Genomic DNA, 22200 nt, shown 5'->3' with positions numbered 1-22200 from the left:
CAGGAAATTAAGGCATCCTTATTTTCATTAGACTACTGAGGTATTTTAGAATGAAGGACAGCAGTTCTGATTAAAGTGATGTAAGACACAGCATCCCTGATAAAAACGCTGGGGCTGTATTTACAGAAGTTTTATCTCCCAACATTTGCAAGCTCTTCTATTTTTGAGAGTTTCCAGGCTGGACACAATTCTTTATATGCCACTGATTTAAAAAAAAAAAAAATCCTTGCTAAATTAATCTATTAATCTTTTCAGCACCGGAATAACAATTAGCACTCGAATATTATACATCAGTACATCCAAAACATTTTTCAGTGATTGCATTTCCCAATCCTCTTGCCAGAGCATCAAACAGGTCAGAAATAGCTATAAGATAATCAAGGAAAAGTTTACAGTACAGATGCAGTGATGAGTAGGGAGATGTAAACTGAGATCTCATCTATGCTGTACTCTTTCTTCCGTCTCCCTGTCCATTCTTGTAGTTAATAATCTCTTTACCTGGGAGCCTTTCTCACATGCTGCCCGTGCTTTTGATCCTAAATAGTAAAATGTGGAGTTGGTGACAGAATCTTTGAAGTTGTTTTCCTCTTCCTTGCTCTTCTTCCTCTATATGGCATGCAGGCATATAAACAATGACTTTTTAAACCATTTGCTGGAGCACAGTGAAATGATTGGTATTAATGGAACTTCATAAGGTGCTTTTCTAAAACAGCAGATGTGTTCCAAACAATGAAAGCAATGTTAATAGCAGTTTCTAAACAGCAGCAGCAGCAGTAGTAAGGACTTGCACAGCGTCCTGCCTGCCTAACACCCCTCCTCACTTTCCTAAAAATAAATTCGATATGTGGAGGGGCTCCTAGGATGCTTTTTCAGATTAGCTGTCCACAGCTCTTCTTCCCTGAGATGGTGTCTCTCTGGCAGGAGCATGTCTCAAAAGCAAAGTTGCCAGGCAATTAACCCTTGTCAGGCTCAGCTGGCACTCTTTATAGTGAAAACTCAGAAGAAAATACAACAAAAAGGGGGGAAAAAACCCCTACAAAATCTATGATCAAAAAATGAAGGTGAGATACACAAATCACACAAGATTGGTTTATTTCTGAGAGAGAGGTCCTCAAAAATCAGACAGGGAACAGCAGAGGTGTAAAGAAAGCAAAGAGATAAAAAACAAGCGCTGTGTCATTACTAGTTCACTGCTGTTCTTTGCTGTTAATGCCTTCTAAACCTGATACAAATAAATTAAATTGGGGGGGGTGGGGGCAGCAGGTAGTAGTTCTCGTTATTTTTGTTTAAATGATCCACATCATTGGCATCATACTGAACACCAAGGTTCAGTTCAGTCCAGCAGGCACTGTGGCTTTCAGGAGGCTGTTTCCAGAATCCCTCAGTGTTTAGGAGTGCTGGGATCTGGCATTTGGTTTCTGCTCAGTGTCTTACCCTGTTACTTAGAAATACCTGAGCATTAATTTCTCAAAAGCTTTTTGACAGAACTGCCCTTCTTCTGTCAGTTGGAACGAAGAGCTTGAATGAGAAAGAGCAAGAAGAGACTGGATTAGTCCCAAATAAGAGAACAGTGTCACAAAGTCAAGGGTTTTTTTAATGCCACTGAGAGAGCTGTTGAGCTGATGGTGCCAGTTGTCCACAAAGTCCTAAAAATAGCAGTAAAAGGGCTTTAGAAGAGTGTGCAATCTGGAGCTGCATAATACAACAGAAAAAAAAATTGATTTTTCTGGTTGCAGTGGTTTTTGCTGATACTCCTTGCTTTTGGATGGCCTTGGTCTGTGGGGAGAGTTAAAATAAAAATGTTTAGAAAAAGGTCTTTAAGCTGAAGAAGGGGAACCAGCCATGAGGAGAAATGCATGAAGTTCATTCTTCACTGGGGGCTGCTGAGTGTAGCAGCACTGAAAAGATGAGGGACCAATATTAGCTCTATGTTAATTATAGATAACAAACCATGAAGTTATGCCAATATCAGATTAATGTATCATTTCCTTCAGAATATGAAATTCTTAATAAAGGTCATCCTTCATTACAGAGATTTGTTTTTTAGACTCTGGGCTGTTAAGAGTCTCTAAATCAAGGGATGTGTTTATTTCAGGAGCACAGGCTTGTGCAAGTGATAGTGTAGCAATGTACCTATCTCACAGATTAGCAGAGAGCTTGAAACAAGCAGAGAACTCTCACTCTCCCAGATTCTTCTAGAAAGGAACCAGGAATTAAATCTTCCCTTTTGCAGCTTCAGATTAAGTGTTTGAGTATTTCATTGTGTGTGTTAATAGTCAAAAATAAAGGGAGGAGGCTGTGCAGTGGACAGCAGTGTAGCCACCTTTTACCAAATGTAGAATTCCTTTTCAACACAGAAAGGGAATTTCTGAGGTGATTGAACAAAGTTCTAGTGTGATCAGTCTGACAGCTTCCAGAAACTGCTTGTTTTGTCTGCAGAGGGGTGGTTTGTATCACGCTACATGCTAGATTTGAAATTAGCTCCTCTTGACATGTTCTGACAGAATGCAATTCAAACTAAGCAGCAAATACGTTTTGCAGTAAGTATTCCTGTACCCGCAGCTGAATGATAATCATGTAACAAGGGAGCTTCAAAAATATTTTAATCTGAAACATTTTAATCTCTAATCCCTGGTAGCTGTGGATAGCGGAAGAGAAGCAAAATTTAGCAGCAGAGTGGAAAAATCTGTTTTATTTTCAAATTCAGCAAGACAGTTTCTTTTAGATTAGTATTAACTTTAGATTTATGTGAAGTGCTTGGCAACTATTTCACTCAGGTTTCTCAGAACTACACATTTGTTGTACAGAATGCAGTTTGAATTGTTCAGTGTAAAATGAGCTGTTGCAAAAGAGGGATTCAGAGACATTATGTGGAAAGCATCACTTCAGAGTACACATATTTTTCAAAGCACTGTGGCTACGTGTTGTGATTTTATAATGTAGCCTCCTTAAGGTCCAAGGTCCTGAAGTCTTGTGTGTTAGAATCTCATTTCAGCAGAAATCTTCATGTTGTCGTGCTGGAAACTTAAGGATTGGTATAAATGTATCTCAAAGGCTTAGAAAGCAGCTAAGAAAATTAATCTATGAGTTACTTTTTTATTAAAGTGGGATTAATTTTCAGTCTCAAATCGTAGAAGATTTCATGTTGACAATTCTGCTAAGGCATAAATGCTTCACAGCAGAATTAGACTTTTTACTGTAGAATCTCCCAGTAAAAGTGCTTCAATGGTATCCAGAGAGAGCATTCAGGAGCATCCGAAGAACATCTGAGGCAGACAAGCTGATGTGACAGGATCTAACATATGAAACTGGTTTAAAATTTCAGTCTTGATCATCATGTGTCTTTATCCATTAATGCTGTCAGACTGTCAATTCCAATGTGTATGTTTTGTGCTAATGAATGAGTTCATTTTCTGTTCATTTCATTTCAAGTTGCTACATTTTTCCTTGCTGCTTTTAAAGAAAATAAAAGCTATTGTCAGAATTGGTAAAAACAAAAAAATTGGGGGGAAAAAAAGTGTTTGATAAAAGATTTCTGAGTATCTGGACACATGGAGTGCATGGAGGGGAAGACCATGTCTCCAGTGGGAACAGCGCAGAGAAAGTTTTTCCATTTAGAATCACAACGTTACTTTTGTAACGCATTTTTATTTTTCGAGTTACTTCATAAGTTATTAGTGTTCCTTCAACTTTTTTAGTGGCTGTGCCAGCACCTCCTTGTGGATTGGAAGCAAGGGGACCCTGTTGTGTGTGGGGATGAAGCCCAGGAGTTCGTGGCAGGCTGACGTGCCGGGCAGTGACATCTCACGTCATGGATCAGCCACGTTGTGTTATGTGACTTGCAGCTAACACAGCACAGCAGGAGCTGCACAGTGACAAACACAACCCAACGTGACATCTCCATGGGAAAACTGGCACAGAAAGCTCTCTCAAGTTGAGTTTCTGGGGTGCATTTATTCATCTCCAGAATGCTCCAGAGAAAGCTGTGAAGCAGCGTACCATAAAAGGGAGCAATACGGTGACAGGATTAGTAAAGCAGCTTTAATTCAGTGTGCAATTAGGAAGAAAACATATGTGTGTAGCAATTCTGGAGAGAGTTTTTGTTGTGTGGGTTCTTGTGAATTTCTTTCTTTCGAAAGGTAGCTCTCTCAGGGAGAGCAGTCATTCCAGGTCACTGATTATTTTTATCTTTAGCCATGCTAAGAGCTGTATAGGCTTCAGGTTACAGCTGTAAGTTAATGTATTTTGAATTTAGCTTGTTGGTTGCCTCAGTCAATCTTGAGCTCTGCTAATCTCAACTCTTTGCTTTTTTCTGCTTTGCTTGCAGATCAGAATGACCCCTTTTTGTGCTTTTTTCCAGTATTCTTAGTCTTCTCTGAAATTACCTTCTTTCCTTTTCTAGATGTTCTTCTTCTAGTTTTGAATGTCCACAAAAAATAGAGTCTGCAATTAAACTCTGAAATTAATTAATTTATCTTTATTTGCTTATTATTTGTTATAAATTAGTGGATAGCCTGCACTTTCAACATTTTCTGTAAAGGCACAGATCAAATTTGGGCTCAGGAAAATTGAGCACGTACATACACACACACACCTTGTGCACACTCACACACACAGGCTAACGTTGAGGTTAAAAACAATCTCACATTTGGACAGCTCTCAGCAGTTTCACCAGCATGACATCTGAAATTTCAAATGGATGTGGTATGTCCTGCTCCTGCTTTTCCTGTGCTGTTGTTCCTTACCCCTACATGATTGTGGTTCAAGGAATCCCATGATTTTGGGACTCACTTTGTAAATCACTCTGGGCTCAAGCAGAGCAAAATAATGCTATATAGATACATGTTATTACTGGTGAAGAGATAAAATTATCTTCTGCTTACCAAAGTGTCCCAGTGTCTTGTCTTGATGATAATTAACTGGTGACATACACATTGAGTCAGTGCTCTAGGATTTGTGCCCAGAATAAGTCACAGAAACGTAGCGGCTTTAGTATAGGAGAAAAGGGTGAAGGGGGCTTTTTTTTCCTTTCTTTCTTCATCTTTTTTTTTTTTTTTTTTTTTTTTTTTTTTTTTTTTTTTTTTTTTTTTTTTTTTTTTTCCCCTTCTGGATAAGATATAAAAACTGCCCAGAGCTGGCCCTGTTCAGAAAAAGTGAATCAGTCTCTTAGAATTCTTTTTTTTTAAGATGTCAACTTCCCTCTCATACACTTCTGTGAGGACAAGGAATGTCTTAACATCTGTATTAAAGTCATCATTAAAATAAAAGGAGATCTGTAGACATCAGCTATAAATCATCAAGAAATAGCTTGTGGGTAACCTTTGACACAGTTGAACCTACTTGAAATGAGCTAGAGCTGGATTTACTGCCTTCAGTGAAGCCAGTAGGTGGACTAGAGGTCTCTTCTCTCTCTCTGTCTCTCTTTCCATCTCTTACAGTGTCAACTTCTGGGAGGTAAAAGTGTTCTGGCTGAGTGATGGAAATGCTTTTGGATGTGTTCTTAAATAGACATTTGTTTTATGTCTGAAAAGAATAGTTTGGTCTTAATAGTGTGGTACTGGGGGATTTTAAAGGTATTTTGTGAGGCAGTTGTCTTCTTTCAGCATTACAAAAACTATTTTAACCAATTGTTTAGGCTGGAGGAACAGCATGGAGTAGCTATTGTGTGTGGATGCATGCATGTTCTCCAGAATTAACTGGGAAATGGCAGATAAAAATCAGCCTAATTTTACATAATGGAATTTTAGCATTCCTGTGATCTGACTTCAAATTCCTGCTGAGTTTCTGCAGTGTAACAAAAATACAAGTTTGCACTTGTTAATTTTAATTTCTAAGATGCAAGGTTTTAAAAGGAGCTGAAAGTATTCAGCATCTCATGGGGACAAACTATGAGTCTTACTAATGAATCCAGCAATTAGTGGTTCATTGTGCCTGCCAGCAATTTGGCCCCAGTACTGGTCCTGATGGTGATTTTGTTTCTGCTGGTGTGAATCAGGAATAGGATCTGAAGTCTGTGCACCAAGGGGGGCTGAATACTTCTTCAGCACTCTTCTGCTTGGATTCTGCATTCAGCAGCAAATAATAATAAACATAGGTAGGGTTAATACGTGTGTATACATAGATATATATATATATAGAGAGAGAGAGAGAGAGAAATATATAACATCAATAGTAGTTACTAAACTTTAAGGGCTGAAGATGGTGGTGTTCCCATTCAGTTTCATAAACACATCTGATGTGTGCTCAGTTTGCATAGAATAAGCCCTTTTCATAGGTGAAAGGTTGTACTGTCTCTAATTTTGTAAGAGAATTGAGACAAGAGTGTGACGCTCTGCTTTCTGTAGCCATGTGCTCTTGTGCAAAACACTGTAATTTATATTTGGTGATACTTTATGGTAATTACACAAAGATGTTAGTGACCATGTACGGAAGGTTAGATAAGGAGTGACTCACTCAAATTCACAGAGAAAGTTTATTGAAAAGTCAGGAAATGAACCTGAATCTTTTTGGCCTGACCTAAGGAATCAGCAATTAAAAAAAAGGCATGACTGCAACAATTCCCAACCATTCCCAAAGGATGTTCTCTCAAGTAGCTGACCCCACATGGGGGATCATGGATGGGGTATAAATATTAAACAAATTCTTCTCTGAGTGCAGTTTTTACTGAAGGAGCATGTGTTGGCTTTGAACATTCTCTACAGTACCTTAAACTCCCTCCAGTTTCTGCAGCTGCTGATTCGATTTCATCTTGCTGCTGAAGGGAGGTGAAACGTAAAGATATCCAGCAAGATCGAGTTGTAAAATCATTTTGAATTTAGTGATCTGGGATGTTGTTAATAGCATGCAAGCATTAAAGACAGATGAGCTTTGTGTTGATAGTTTTCCTTTGAAAAGCTATTAGTTGGAAAAACAAATTGTCAAGCAGGTCGTATCTACAGTTGCAAAACATATCTTGACATTTTTGTTGCAGTTGTGTGTACCTATAAATAAATGCAGTGTATATTATCTTTGCACTACATATTCCTAGGGCTATACTTAGTGCCTCTCTGAGTGAAAAATCTACCTAGGTCACACAGAGATACACAAAGTCAGAGAAAGCACAGGTGTTTTTTGAAAAGAAATTTCTTAGCCCCCTGCCAGTTGTCCAAGCTGTTTGAAATCTCTTCTTTCAAGGTCTTTGGACTTGTTTCTTCTAAAGTTTTCAACAGCTGGGATTTTTTTTTTTTTTTTGAGGGAGGGAGTGGGGATGGAAGGGTTTGTTTTGTTTTGTCTTTCTTTTCCCCTGAATCTTAGCAACTATAAGCATCTTTGCCTCTTCTGTCTGACCACAGCAGGATGAGGGGTCTGTTGCTAATTTGTTTTGATATGGTTCTCTTTGGTCTGTATTCTTTTTGAAATTAATTCCTTTTGCAGGTGTGGGGTTAGAGGTGGTGGTGTGCTCCCAGCGAAGGTGTCATCCACCACAGAGAGGAGGTGGGAGGCTTTGATCAGTGTGGCTTCTGTTTTCTTGTTGTTCATTTAAAATGTACCAGTTTGTAATGCTGTTTGGCTTTGCAGGTCCTTGTTTTATTTCCTTCCAAGTCTTTCCCCATCCTTTCAGGTTTGTCGTTTTTTATTGGTGTTCATTCTGCATAACACTTACTGGAGATGATTCACTGGAAGGTGGTGACTCCAGGGTGAGTTTAGGCAGCAACAAAATCCAGTCCAATGTCAATTTCCGTTTTTTTAAACAGCCTTGTTATAAGTGGAAGAGGGCATTGATAAGGACATGACTCCACACGTTCAGCCTTCCGGGTTTTATTGGGACAGAATTATGCTGAAAGGATTAAAAAAACCCACCAAAACTAACTGGGGCGCGGACCACTACAGTTTCTACCCAGCACAACAGCAGGAGTAGACAACCACAGATCAAACTGTCTGACCTCTGTCTACTATTTTCACAACTTCTTTTGAAGCAGCTGGACATTTTAGGAGGTTCATTGCAGCATCAAAGAAACTCCCAAACACTGCTCTGGGGAAGAGTGGCTCTGCTCTTCCTTGTGACTCAGCTGTTTACTCACTGTGTGAGATTAGGCAAATCATTTAGCCACTTTTTTGCCTTATTCTTCCCAGTTGTAAAATAAGACGAAAGCTGTCAGAGTAATTATGAGCTCTAATTAATTAATAATTCCTTTGGTACAGTGGAGAAGTGATGTTTTTTCCCCTCCTGTGCTTTACTGATTGCCATGTATTTCAGTGGGGCAGTTTGGGAGAAGCAGTCTTCATAGGAAGAATCCTTTCCCTTCCTTTGCCCCACAATTCTGTGATTCTCTCTAATGATTTTTACCACATACGATGTGATTTTCATGGTGAAAATTGTGAAAAATCAGTTGTCGTCTTCCCCTGCATGCAGATTGCAGTGTATGCATCAGTCCCTGCTGACCTGTGCCTAAATCACTCCTCCTGCTTAGCCTCTGGCTTGAGCCTCTGACCTCAAGCACTTCATTAATAACATTATACCAAATTAACAGGGGAAGCAGTGATGTGAGAAGTTCAGCTGAGCAATAGTTAGATGCAAAAAGCTAACAGCAGGACCCAAGTTTGGCATGAAGTACAGACCAGGAGAATCCCAAGTGAATAGTCTTTCTGCCTTGGCTCATGTTTTCTCTTTCCTTAACATGGACCCTTCTCGTTTCAGGACCAGCCTGGCGAGATTTGCTCAGAAGCAGCTTCACTGAGGCATTTTTGTATATGAGGCTGCTGAGTTAAATTTTCACTCGCTTAGAGGTGCAGAATGGGAAGGAGGTTTTTCATTATGAGGCACAAGTAAATGGTAAAAGCTCTTTGTTTCTGCAGTTTATTTTCATGCCATGCTGAAAATCCTCTTACTGGGTCCTCTCACTTCAGCTGGTTCCAGTCAAACAGAAGAGCAAAGGCCGAATTAGAGGAATAATGGTGATAAGACTAAGTAATTTACCTCTATGTGGTTGAAAACAAATGCATGAAGTTTGGATCTGGATCGGGATAAGGATCCGTAAGTCATCAGGTTTCCCTAGAGGTTGGTGTGACTGAAAACTCATGAACAAGGAAAATTAGCCTAGAAATCTCACACTGGCTGCTTTCCTCAAACACATTGTGCTATTTGTCTGTGGAGATTACTAGCAGAGTTCACAAGGATGGTTGGGCATTTTGACAGTCCAAAGCCAGCCAGAAGCTGCAAGTGTGGTTTGGAGGATGTGTCTCTGAAGATTTGTGAAACTAAACAAATGAATTTGGGGTAAACATTTACCAGTCTGTTCATTCTGCTAAGCTGCAGGTCCTGCTGTATTCTGTTGGCCAAGCAGCCTGCCTTGTGCTCCATGAGATCCCAAAGGGCAAGGTCCAAGCGCAGTCTTTCCTGAAGACCTTTAAAGGGTTGCTTCTGTGACCAGATGCTGCACAGAAGGAAGGCCTTTACCCCAGGCTGTCATTGGAGATAGACTTCGAAGAGCAATTCCATAGCTGTCTCCCTACACACTGCTTTTAGGCTGCCCTGCAACTAAGTATCCCACTCTTCCATGTCTGAGGTAACAGGAGGGCTGAAATGATGCTAGAACTTTGTATTTTCTCCTCTTTTATTTCAGCATCTGTATTCCTTTGTTTATGGAATAGGTGCTGTAGAGTGGGTGCTGTGTGTTACATGCAGAGATTTGGGGTGGAGGGGAAGGAATCTGCCATGTTCATAAACAGGTCATTTCCCATGCTCCTCTTTTGTTCTTCCTGAATCCATTTGGGAATCCTGCATACAACTTTGGGAAACAGCACTGCTAAACACAAAGTGAAAACCACCCAGCAGCTCTCTGATTTTTACTGTGACAATGTGCAGGCCAGACAAAATCAAAGCTTGGGGTTTTCAGGGCAGCAAATTAGTCTTTATGACAGCTGACTTCTTTTCTGGCAACTGTGCTTCCTGTAAAGAAAAAGCAAAGGGGAGAATGTTAGTGATCTCTCTGAGAGGAAAATGTCCCCAGAAAATATCCTCACTGAGAGTCCCCAGTGTTGCAAAAGAGGCCTGGGGGAGAAGCCCTCTCTGTCCCAGGTGCTACAAAACAGATTTACTTGCTATGTTCCTGCACCACTTTTCTCCATGATCAAGAACGGAGGAAATAATCCTCCCAGTGTATAAACCAGCCTTTGGGAGTAATTTATTCAGTGAGTAATTGAGTAGTTCTCTATCAGCAGACCAGAGAACAAAAAGAGTATTTGTCAAGTATAAGGCAGCTCAGTTTCCCCCTTTGTTTTGAGTCCCATGAATAAGAGTATTTGAGCAGTATCAGTAAGGTACTAACTTTGGTTGGATAACATGCCCTGAGTCCAGAAAGTACCTGCCTTCTGAGAGAAGCTCATTGAGGAAAAGATACTCAGCAAAGCAACACCATTAAAAAGGAAAAAAAAAAAAAAAAAAAAAAAAAAAAAAAAGCTGCTCTGGGTGTAGAAAGAACCCAGGCAGAGATCTTTCAGAAGGTCTGTGCACTTTGCACAATCAGAAGGAAAGAACACCACTGTTCCTCATACCTGCTCTCATCCTTGTCTTTAGTGCCTTTTTCTTTCTAACCAGAGTCTAGTCATACTTTTGGTGCTGGAATTTGTGGACAAGAACACAATGAAGGGTCTTGTCTGAACTTGAAGAATAATTCTGTTCTGTTTGTTACTGTATCATAACCAAGATACCTGTTTTTATGTCTCGTATCTGTTTTTTTACGTAGTTAGAGAAATTTCCACCTTTGCAGGAAGGGACACATTATTCTTAATCAAAACTTGAAAATGTGGCAGGAGGAGGTACAGCTGCAGATGAACATTATCTAATTCACCCATCCTGTCATGTGAACATCCCTGCTTAATTTAATACAATTATTTCATCAGTGAGGATAATATCAGCAGCATGATTCATTTATACAACATGTTTTACAACTGCCTTTACCTCTTAGCTTCTTATTATCACTACAGATAGTTTCACTAGTGGCTTCAGAAAAGGGGAGGGGATGTGAAGGAAGCTGCCAGTGTCTTTGTATGAGTGTGTGGAGAGTTGCAGTCTTGAGAGACACTGATTCCAGAGGATTTTCTTTGCCTCTCTGCTGTTGCACCTCAGTTTCTTATGTACTTTGGTTAGACATTTTTGGATAAGCAGGAGTCTGGAAAAGCCACTGAGTGGCTGCATTGTTCGGTGGGCAACAATAGCATCATTGTCTTCTGCCCCAGACACGCCAGTAAGTGCTCCATATTTTGCATTTCTGTTGAAATGAAGATCTCCAGGAAACAGAACCCGGGTGGGGGAATGAGGCTTTGTTTCTGTCGAGGTGGCAGAGGCAATCTTGTAGAAACCCCCCTCCCTGGCTTCTTATTTCTGAGTCATTTGGCTGTAATTTGTACTGTCAAGGTCATTTGAATAGGCAGCAAGATGTGGTGAATGTGTTCCCAGAGGTCATGAAAAGCCTCTTTAGCAGAGCAGGCTGGGCTGTGCTTAAGCCAGGTCATTTAAGCACATTTGTGTTGCCAGTCAGATGATACCCAGAGCAGTTCATGATTTTGTAATAAACCCTGCAACCTGGACTTACAGCGTGTGCCACGGTGGGATCCAGCACTTGGATTTAAGTGACAGTACAATAATTCAGTAACTGTATTTTAATAGTGCACTAATCTTAAAATATGTGAAAAGGATTAGGATTATCAAATCCTAATGAATTGTCTGGGTTCTTCACCAGCACCCCCATAACCCCCTTTTTTCATTCTGAGACTGGTTCGTTCATGTGGGCTATCAGCCTTTTATTCAGCTCTTGGTGTTGAAATAGTGCCATTTTTAATAAATGGTCTAGAGAGTTTCTCAAAATCAGATTTTATCCCCTTCTTTTTCCATATCTATTCTCCATAGAGATGAATTAACCTTTTATCCTAGGAGGAAGTAAATAGAGACAGCATGATGGAAAGATTAGAAAAGATATCATTGCAGCCAACTATTTCAAGATTGGTGACTGCGAGTCAGAATTCCTGGGTCTGTCTGAAGCTCTGCCACTGTCGCTGTATGGCTGTGGCCAAATCCCTTCTTCTTCCCTCTCTTTCATTTTTTCCTCCCATGTTAATAAGCACTTTGTGTTAACCTATGGCATTTTACCTTTTCAAAGGACCACAGAAACCTTATAAAAGCAGTGTGATCCACACTCAACTTGCCAGCAGCATTTCTGTTTGTGTTGCATGTCAGGCACTTAAACTTAGAGATTTTCTGTGTCTAAAGTTTAAAATATGACAGCTCAGAGTTATACTAATCCATGCTGAGTGAAGCTACAAAATACAGCTCTTGAATATTTTATTTACCCCCCAAATTCTGGTGCAGCTGAAAGGTTCTTTCTTTCCTCGAATACCTAGATACAACCTGGAAAAAAATCTAGAGGAAATCAAGGATTTAAATTTCCCTGAATTCAAGTTTTGGTTAATGAGTCTTCCAGTCCTGGGAAGCGAATCAGTTCTCCCTAAAACAGCAACTGTCCTGACACAGCTGTGGTACAGGGGATGGGAATCTCTTTGCCAATGCTTTGCTTTCTGTGGGTACATTTTATTAGCCCTCCTTCATGTGTTTTTGCTTAATGCTTTATTCTCCACATTTATTTTGTGCATGTGTGTATTTTGTTTCGTAAGATAAATGTGCTACTTTTAAAGAGGCATTTCATAACCTTTAATGAAGATCATGTTTTATTTTCATCACATCTGTGTTTATATTATTACAAGCCTTTTGGGTCTTAGCATCTTCTAGTCTCAGCATTAATTGTTTTGGCTGATATATAAATAAATGTTTAACTCTTAAAAAAATTCTGGCCTGGGAAAAAAAAAACCCGCCTTATCAATGTCATCTTAGAATAGCTGCATTTCAAAAAAAGGCGGGGACCAATCAGTGCTTTCTCTAATAGAAACTGAGTGCGGGGAATAATTCTAAATTCTATGACCCACTGCATAAAATAATATCCTGGCTGTTGAAAGACCGTCTACCTGAAACGAAGATGCTACATCTGTTTGTTATCTTTTTTGTCTCTTACTGCCTGAGCCGTCTTACACCTGGTCCTGGCATAACTGGGGAAGTTCTGCTAATCTGTAATGTGGCAGAATGTTAGCTGGGTGGCTTTATAGTTAAAAAAAAATAAAGGTAGAATAACACCTAATTCTTATTGGGGTTACACGGGCTCAGATCAAAAGTGGAGACAGTACAGTTCTTGATTTAAGCGTGGAAGAACTGAGGATTCTGAATTTATGGCTGCAGAAAGGGAAAAGAGTAACATGTTTCACTGACTAGGAGTGAAGATCCTAACAGTCGTCTTCACACTTACCTCAATTGTATGTTATAACTTGTCCCCCAGATATTTTTTAGAGTCCTTTGGAATAAATCAGTGTAGTTCCACTATTGTAAAGGAAATGACTGAAGTTATTACCAAATCATGATGCAACGTAGGATTTTTAATGCATTTGACTTCCAGCGAGGATTTGAGAATGCTCTTTGAAATAACAGAAGTAAAAATGTTATGAAGACCAAACAGTGAAGCAGTATCATTTTGTAAATATATATAATAGCTGAAAATTGTTTACTTATCCTCCTTTATGAGAACCAAGCTTCTGTGACCTCCGATTAATTTACCATTAGCCTGAACACACAATGCAAGTGAATGAAGGGGCAATTTGGAATGACATTTATCAGCTCTGGAACTGTCGACTTCTATTATTTCCACAAGGCCTTATATTTCCTGGCTTCAGAGAAGGCTGTGCTGACTTGAATGAAGAAGAGCATTCTTACTACCAAGAATAGTTACAACACAAACAGCCTCATTGCTTGATGTCTACAGTGGGGAAAAACCCCACCTCCTCTGTTTCTAGCTCGCATTAAATGACATCAGAACCACCGTTGTACAGTGGACTTGGACAGGACCTTGCCTTCACACCAGGTTAAAAAAAAGGGGAACAGAAGAGCTGAGAAAAGGGAGAAGGAGCAAGAGGAGGGAAGGGAGTAAGCTTTATAGGGGCAGGATAGCTGAGGGACTGAGGCAAAAAGATGAGACTGCAAAAACCTTTCATTTTGAGGATGTAGGGTGGAATCCAAGCTGCCTTTGCAGTGTGTGAGAGCCATTCCCATCAAGGACTAGCTGCTGCTCCTTCTGAGCTGGTGCTGCTCTCAAGTCAGATTTCTTTTGGGCAGAGAGCACGCTGCAGCTTCTAGTACCACATGTGACACTAATCAACTCCTTTTGTTGAGACTTACAGCAGAGGTCAAGAATCGAACGTATATGTGGAAACCAAACCCTCTTGGAATGAACTGAAACAAGTCTGTGGGCAGGTCTGCTTTGCTTCTTAGGCTGTCTTCCAAATCCATGACTTTGCTATTCAGGGATCCTTGTCTGGCACAAGGTCGCTGTGTTTGGTTGGTTTGTTGGCTCATTTGTACTTAAAACTTCTATGCAACTAACTCAATACTGATTTCACAACAGTATAGTTGGACCATTGTGAGACTTCTTTATTTTTTAATTAAGCTCAGGGGAGCAGCAAAGCAAGTCTATTTCCATTTGGCTGGTATTTTATTTTACTCTGATTTTATTTTGTCGTTATTTTTATCTATAGTATTCTAACACAATGAATTTGTATTTCTGTAAAGTAACAAATCCCTTCTAAAAATGTCAAATGCCAGTTTTACTGGTGACATTTTTAACCCTGCAGCCTATATCTCCTAGAAGACCAACAGAACTCTGCCATCTAGGTACCTAATTCACTTCTGATACTATAGTATGTAGGCTCCTAAGGCAATTTTATGCACTGATTTTTTCCCATTTATTTTATGCACAAGTTGCCTCTAGGATGGCTTCAACATCACTTCAAGGATGACAGCTTTGTCCACAATGCCTCTGATAATGTTTATCTGCTATGACTGTCACAAAACTGTGTAGATATATAACCAAATGTAGAAATATAATCAAATATAATAAAGGTGCTTTGCAGAATTGTTTCATGTTTGGAGACATCTCCATCATACTTCCACAAGCAGTAGGCAGCTATAAAATTCCTTCTTTAGTGCAGCAGTCCCCCCTGTGTGGGAAAGAATCGCTGTTACATGACAGTTACAGAGACTTTGGTGGTAACAGTTAAACACTCAAACACAAAAAAACCCCAAACCCAGGATAACCAAAAGCTGAGTCTAGCCTCACTCAGCTTTGCACTGTTGTAAGTCAGGAACAATTCTATAAAGCTAAATGTACTTACAATTTAGGGAGACCAGAATCAGTTTCTTCAGTGCCTACAGCTGAAAGCCAGTTGTCTGATGTAGCACTTCTTGTAGCTAAAGGAGGAATTTCCTAAGTCACAGTGTCAGACAAGAGCTGAGCTGTTATGTGATTATTTGATCTAATATCACATCCATTAGTTCTGCTTATTTAAAAGTCAGTTAAAATCACTTCTAAAATGTTCCCCTTGTTAAAAATCCTTTTCTCTCTTCTCCATTGGTTTGTTTGTTTTTGGGTTTGGTTTTTTTTTTTTTTTTTCTCTTATTGTATTTTACTTTGGTCAAACAAAAATACATTACTTGGCATTTTAATGTTTTTTATAGCACTGTCTGTCGCTCTGTGTAATCAAGCCAGGTTTAGGGATAATTCCAGTTACCCTGCAAAAAATGTCACCCAGTTTTTGTATTTTCAAATAATAATTTCTGAAATCTAGAAGTTCAGCTTTGCAGCAGATAAAAACATCTGGGGGTATGTGCAGAATTATCCAGGTTATTGTCTTGGATTTGGTTAAGGTGAAAGAGAAGTATTTGTTTCCTATGGTGTTCTAGTGCTTGGAATTCTAAGTCTGGGAAGTTCAGGGGAAAGTACAAGTTAAAACAAAACCAGGAGAAAAGGCACACAAAAAAAAACCCCAAAACAAACAAAAAAAACCATGAAAACCCCAACTGAACCCCCATTCACTTGTTTGCCCAGTTTGGCTAGTGGTGGTTGAGTTTTAAGTGAAGATGGTCTTCAGTTTTTACTTCACTAATGAAAATAAGATTCAAAATAAAATATAACTGTCAAATTGCTCTTTGTTTTCATGATAGAACCAAATGTCTTGTTGATGGGAATAATTTCTTCAGAGACAACTCTCACACAAAGTGCAAATGGATAATGTTCTCTGATCATGTCACATTAATTTTCCAGTTTATCAGTCATTTCAGTTCCAAACTAGAGTGACAAGATGGTATCACATTTGATCTTCACATATATGATACAACCTCTCAGGTTTAGGAGTTCATACGAGCTGAAGCCACTGTCTTGGCTTGGGCGGTGTTGTGCCAACAGCAGTTTGGTGATAATATTTCTTTTCTCTGCTTGTTGCAGGATGAAGTGGCCCAGCCTCTGAACCTTTCAGCCAAACCCAAGACATCTGATGGCAAATCTCCCACGTCACCCACCTCCCCTCACATGCCAGCTCTGAGAATAAACAGCGGGGCCAGCTCACTAAAGTCCTCGGTGCCAGCAACATTAGCGAGTCCTTCGGCCAGAGCCAACACAATAGGTGAGCTCAGTCCTGTGAATCACACTCACAAATTGGAGGGTATCAGCCACTGCCAGGCAGTGGGCCAAGAGCTGTCACGGGTTGACCTCCATCATACTCCAGTTGATTGGTGTCAGTGAAGAAACTCACGGAGACTTTCCTTTCAGGAGGTGTGTCTTAACTTTCACACACTCAGAAAGCAAAGGCCTGTGTTACTTCCAACGCATAACCTCTAATAAATGTTGTTTTTTAATGGTACACATTAAAGACAGTGACCTGTCTAATGGTGGGCATTGAAGACCTGTGATATTATACTGTGTCTTCTAAAAGTGATGGATGAACTTTCAAAAACATCTCTTGAAGTTAAAAGTCTACATCTTTCCAAAATTACAGGTTTAACCCTTAGTCTATCCAAACGCTGAATGGATTATTATTTTACCTAGGTGTAATAAGCAAAACAATCACCATGTTCATTCAAGAAAACCCTGAATTTGTTGTTCTGTGTTGCAAAGAGTCTTGACTGGCTGGTTTTAACATCATTCCAGAAAATAGTGATAATTCTTCCTCCTGCCAAAATTATGTTTTTGCCTAAAGACCATCTAAATAGTAACAGTCTTATTGGTAATTTCCTAAATCTGGTGTGTTAAAGGGACTATTCTTTGTGTGTGTATAAGGAAAATGTGTACAAACTGCATTCTTGATCCTTCTAACTGAAATGTTGTATGAAGTGATTGAGTATAATTGAATCAAGATTTCATTATGTAAATCAAGCTCTGTTTCAGGAATTGAGTGAGGCAGATGTGCTTTTTCTACTGTCTGTTGTGCTCCTCCTTAGTATCTCTTGCCTGGCCACTTTAAGGAATAGACAAAAAAAAAACCCAAAAGAAGCCATAGGTCAAACCTGTCAGAAGCTATGTCTGTGATACAGCAGTGCTGTGCAGTAAAACTTATTTGGTATGACACATTACAATTATATAAATATTTTTTAAATATCACATTACTAATTGTTAGTGTCTGTATTGTGATTAACCCTACACTCTTTAACAGTGATACACAGTAATGTATTTCATCTTTAGCTTGCCTGACCCTGCTGTTCTCTATGCACAATGCATTGAATTTCATTTTTTTCACATTAGAATTTTTGTCCTTGAGTAGAGGGAACATCATATTTCTGTGGGAACTTAAGCATCTGACTTGCATTTCAGTGGCAAGACATCTCTTGTTCTCCCCTCTCCAATCTTCTTTCCTTACACACCTGACATTTTCCATAGATTTGAGACCCCTGCAATTTACTTCTTTTAACAAGGTGCAGATTTTGAAATGCTGTACCTTTAATGAGTGATAATGTAATTGGATAAAAGCTGTGAGGATGAACAGAGCTTTAAAGGTCACTCCTGTAAGGAGAATTAATGTGTTATACCATTAATAAACCATGGAAAACTGTGGAGCAAAAGATAACATACTTAAGTTATTGTTAATGACATAGAGTTCACTGCTGTATATCTCTGCTACAAATATAGAAACTGACTTTTTGAGGTTGCTGAGCAGTATCACTGTGCATGCTGTATATATAAGATAAGCTGTCTTTAACTGGTGCAGGAGCTGGATGGACAGAGTGTGCTTCTAGCAAAGGTTTATCCTTTAATGGAGGACTGCAAGAAGGAAAAGCTCCTGAACACCCTACAGAGTCTCCTGCTAACTGCTAGGTCAGATCCAACACAAATTACAGCAAGGAGGACTCATTGCCATGGTGCAACTATTTGGTGATCTTGAAGTGTGCATGAAATTTCATGTCACCCACCCTCCAGCAGGAGCTGCACCATGAAAAATCTTGATAGCAGTTTTAGCAAAGCTGCAAAGGTCCATAATATGGTAGGGGAATTGGATCACTTTCTCATCCTGAGCGATAAATCCCTCTACAAAAAGCCACTGGGAAACAGTCATTTGTCAGACAGTCACCCCCACCAGTGGAATGATTGGAGCTGTCAGCACAAGGCACAGGTTGTCTGTCCTAGGTGTGCACAGCCCACCTTGCTGGGATGCAGCTGAGCTGTCACTTTTCACCACCATTAACTTCAAATTAAGGCCATTCTCTGAAAGCAGCTCCTCAGGCTCCTTGGCTCCCATGACATGGAGAAATGCCTCTGTATTGTTCAGTTTTCTTTTGGAGGACATGAACTCAGACTCTCAGAGATTATCAGCATAGCTGCACTCAGGCATACAGCTCCACAGCCCTTTCCAGAGCTATCCCTATAGCATATAAATTGTGCTACAGACTGAGCAGTCACAAATGTCATGGCTTCATGTATGACTTTAAATCCAAGCATTTCTTTTTGGGAACAGGCATATGTCCGTGTACTAAAAACAGAAACAACTTCTCTCTGCTCTTTGCCATTATCTGCAACATCTCTGTGCTAGTTTGGCAATCCTTGGAACTAAGTTCATTTTATGTAATGCAGTTCCCCTCTCTGTCAATAATTCACCACCTACCCTAAACAACAATAATTTACATTCAACTCGCTTCTATATTAATCATTTCCCTGCACACCAGCATCTTGGCAGCTACTGAAAAACATAAGGAGTGCTTGCTTTTATTCACTGTCATGTGCCAAACTGTCTCAAAGATAGCAGTATTCAGGAAAAGCCAAATAGTCTGGAGAAGGGCATGAATTCCAGTTTCTAGGCAAATTTGGCTCTGTTACAGGTTGAAAGTATTATACCTAGACAACAGCAAAAGCAGCACTAATACTGCTGTTGGTTTGTTTATTTGCTTCCATTTTAATTTATTCTGACTACGTGGAAGGTTGATAGATGCAAAGGTTGACAGATGCAAACTGGGGAAGAAACCAAGCAAGTTGGTAAAATAGAGATGAAAAAAAAAAAAAAAAAAAGAAAGAAAGAAAAATCAGCTAGTAGCACTGTGCTGGTGTAGGCTATATTCTTCCTTATGCTGGGAAAACTGGAATTACTGGAATTCCATTGGCTGGGAATTACTGAACTGGGTCATTTGATAAAAGCAATGTGGATCAAGTTATTCCATCTAAAACTCTCAGGGTTCTTGGTGTTTTAGCCAAAAGCTAGCTGTTAGCACAGTTAACAGCAATCAAACTGCACAGGAACTTTTCTTTCTAGCTTTTGTTCTCCAAGGGAGACGGAAGTACCAGTCCCACTCTGTCCATGATCGAAAAAAAGAAACAACAGTAAAACCCCAAACCAAACTAAAATCCTGACAGCAGCACAGCACTGAACTAATCTGACATCAGCTTCTTCCCCAGAAATGTTTTAAGCAGCAAGACAATGTCCCACGTTTTTGGCAATCAGCAGATCAGATAGAAGAGTCTAGCAATACAACGGGGATGTGTAATCTGACATGATTAGACAAGGCTCTTTAGGAACAGAACATTCATAATTGAGACAAAGAAAGAGTATTAATAACACTTTCCTAACACGGCAGTTAGCCATTTTATATTTCCTTTCTTTAATCTTAGTGTTTTTCAACAAATCATGGGATTTAATAGCGTGTTTTGGCAGATTAGAGGATTTATGGCCCAGATGTTTTTTGTTCTAAAAATGGATTAGGGTGTAAAGTTTGCTGGAATCCATGGAACATGTTGAGGCAAGCCGGTCATTTTGTGTGTGATTAGTGCCTGCCTTCTGTCTCACAGTCCCTCCATCTGTCACAATTCACCAATGGATCTGGTTAGATTTAGCCTCATGTCACAAACAGAAGTCCCTTTTCTGGGCAATTTCATATTACAGATTCATTTTATGCCGTTTTTATGCCCTAGTTAAAAGACAGAAAGAAGTGTGTGCGTGTGTGTACGCGCACACGTGTGGGGATGTGGAGGGGGAGAGGGAGATTGATAGATATTAGCCTCTACTTTAATATCTGAAAAATACACTGGGGCTTGGAGTCTCCCATCAGTATTCTATCCTACAAATCACGTGCAGATCATAATAAGTATAATCTACAGTACGCTAAAGGAAAAAAAAAATGACAGAGTGTCAACATTTAAAATTAAATAGTATTAGCTGTGCCGGTGATGCTTGTAACATTTTAAAAGGAAATAATTCAGTGACTACTAAGGCTAAGCCCTAGGCTGTGAATTTGCAGCAAAACAGTGGACATTTGACCTACTATTAGCAGCATGAATAGGAGTGGGAATGTAGGTCCGTGTAGCTGTGGTTTCTTGTACATTTATGAATGACAGGTGGTGGTGGGGAGTATTCAGTGGATGAGGTTTTTCTTCTCAGCCATTATGCATTTCATATGTATAGCAAACCACCGCCACCTGTGGTTTATTTTAATGTATTCACAAGTTTTAAGAAGGGGAAGAATGAAACGGTCTATTTTTAAGAGTTTGGGATTGCTGGCATGATCAAAGCTTCCCCTAACTCTTATCCGGTTACATCCTGCTGCATACAAAACCACAGGGCTAACCTCTGCAGTGTCAGGGAAATATTGAAACTAATGGGATCAAATAGCAGGAATGAGGATTTTGGCACCGAGGTTTCTCGTGCTTTATGTCCAGGTGGCTCTGCCATAAACAACAACAGAATTACAGAGCACAGACAGGTTTGTGGGCATTGCCTTTTAACTCTTTCTCATTAATAACGATAAACTGCATTCCACTGACGAAAGCTAAAGTGTTTTCCTGTAACTTTCTCTTTTTAAGACATCCTTTCTTCTATCACGTCGTCAGGTTATTTAAATGACCACGATGCTGTTACCAAGGCAATCCAGGAGGCCCGACAGATGAAGGAGCAGCTACGGAGGGAGCAGCAGGTGCTGGATGGGAAGGTGGCCGTGGTGAACAGCCTGGGTCTCAATAACTGCAGGACAGAAAAAGTGAGTTTTCTCAGACTCCTTCTGCAAAGGGTCAGAGTGTTCATTTGCCTCTCCCACAGACACACAGGTCTTTCCTCTCTTCTCTTCCTCCTTTTTCTTGCTCTATTTTTCCTTCCCCGTTTTTGAAACAGGGTAGTTAAAAAATAAAAAGTGAAAAAGTAAAATGGAAGCCAAAAGATGACATGAAAGAGAGATCTGGAGACCCCTGGGGGAGAGTGGGGGGGAGGTAGAGATAGTTAAAGCCCTCACAAGAACTTTGGAGACCACTAATTCCCTGTTCCAGCCTGTCAACATGTATTAAGAGAAGGTGATCTTGGAAATCTCTGGGTCTGAGTGGAAATCTTGCTTTATGGAAATGCTTACATGTGTTTGTGAGATGAGCTGGATTTGAAAATATTCAAGCTCCTTTAGGAGCATAAGCTTTGCTGATACTCAGGCTCAGCTTCTGGGTATTTAGCCTTGTGAGGTCGTCATATATGATATTTTGTGACCATTGCAATGTAGCACTGTCATGTCATGTTAGATGACTTAACAAAATTGAAAAGCAGAGAATTGACAACACAAACTGCACCAAATATTTGCAGTGAAACTTAGAGGCAGCAGAACATATGGGCCTTACCACCTTCTGCTTTTGGACTGGCCTGTGAAGCTGTGCTACAACAAAATACCAACAAAGTGGATATTCTCTAGTAAAATTTGTATGTGCTCTAGCTGTCGTGTGTGTCAGTGAGGTTGTGATTTGCTTAGTTTCTCTCTAAGTGCCTGCTGTCTTTCTGTGCACTACCTTGGCTTATGGAGGATAAATAGACCTGCCAGTGCTTGCTGCCACATTTACAGTG

At 39.8% G+C, this 22200-nt stretch overlaps 1 protein-coding gene across 1 annotated transcript in view; it reads left to right on the top strand.

The window, feature by feature from the left end:
- The window catches only part of SOX5 (SRY-box transcription factor 5), a 288158-nt gene that overhangs the window by 235782 nt on the left and 30176 nt on the right, over positions 1–22200 (top strand). The window contains 2 exon segments of the mRNA XM_066319506.1: positions 16356–16533; positions 21189–21361. Coding sequence (XP_066175603.1) covers positions 16356–16533; positions 21189–21361 — 351 coding nt within the window.

The sequence above is a fragment of the Sylvia atricapilla genome, chromosome 5 (genome assembly GCF_009819655.1).
Source record: "Sylvia atricapilla isolate bSylAtr1 chromosome 5, bSylAtr1.pri, whole genome shotgun sequence".
Taxonomy (NCBI): domain Eukaryota; kingdom Metazoa; phylum Chordata; class Aves; order Passeriformes; family Sylviidae; genus Sylvia; species Sylvia atricapilla.
Note: the sequence above shows the minus strand (reverse complement) of the source record. Positions and strands in the feature narration are given on the sequence as shown.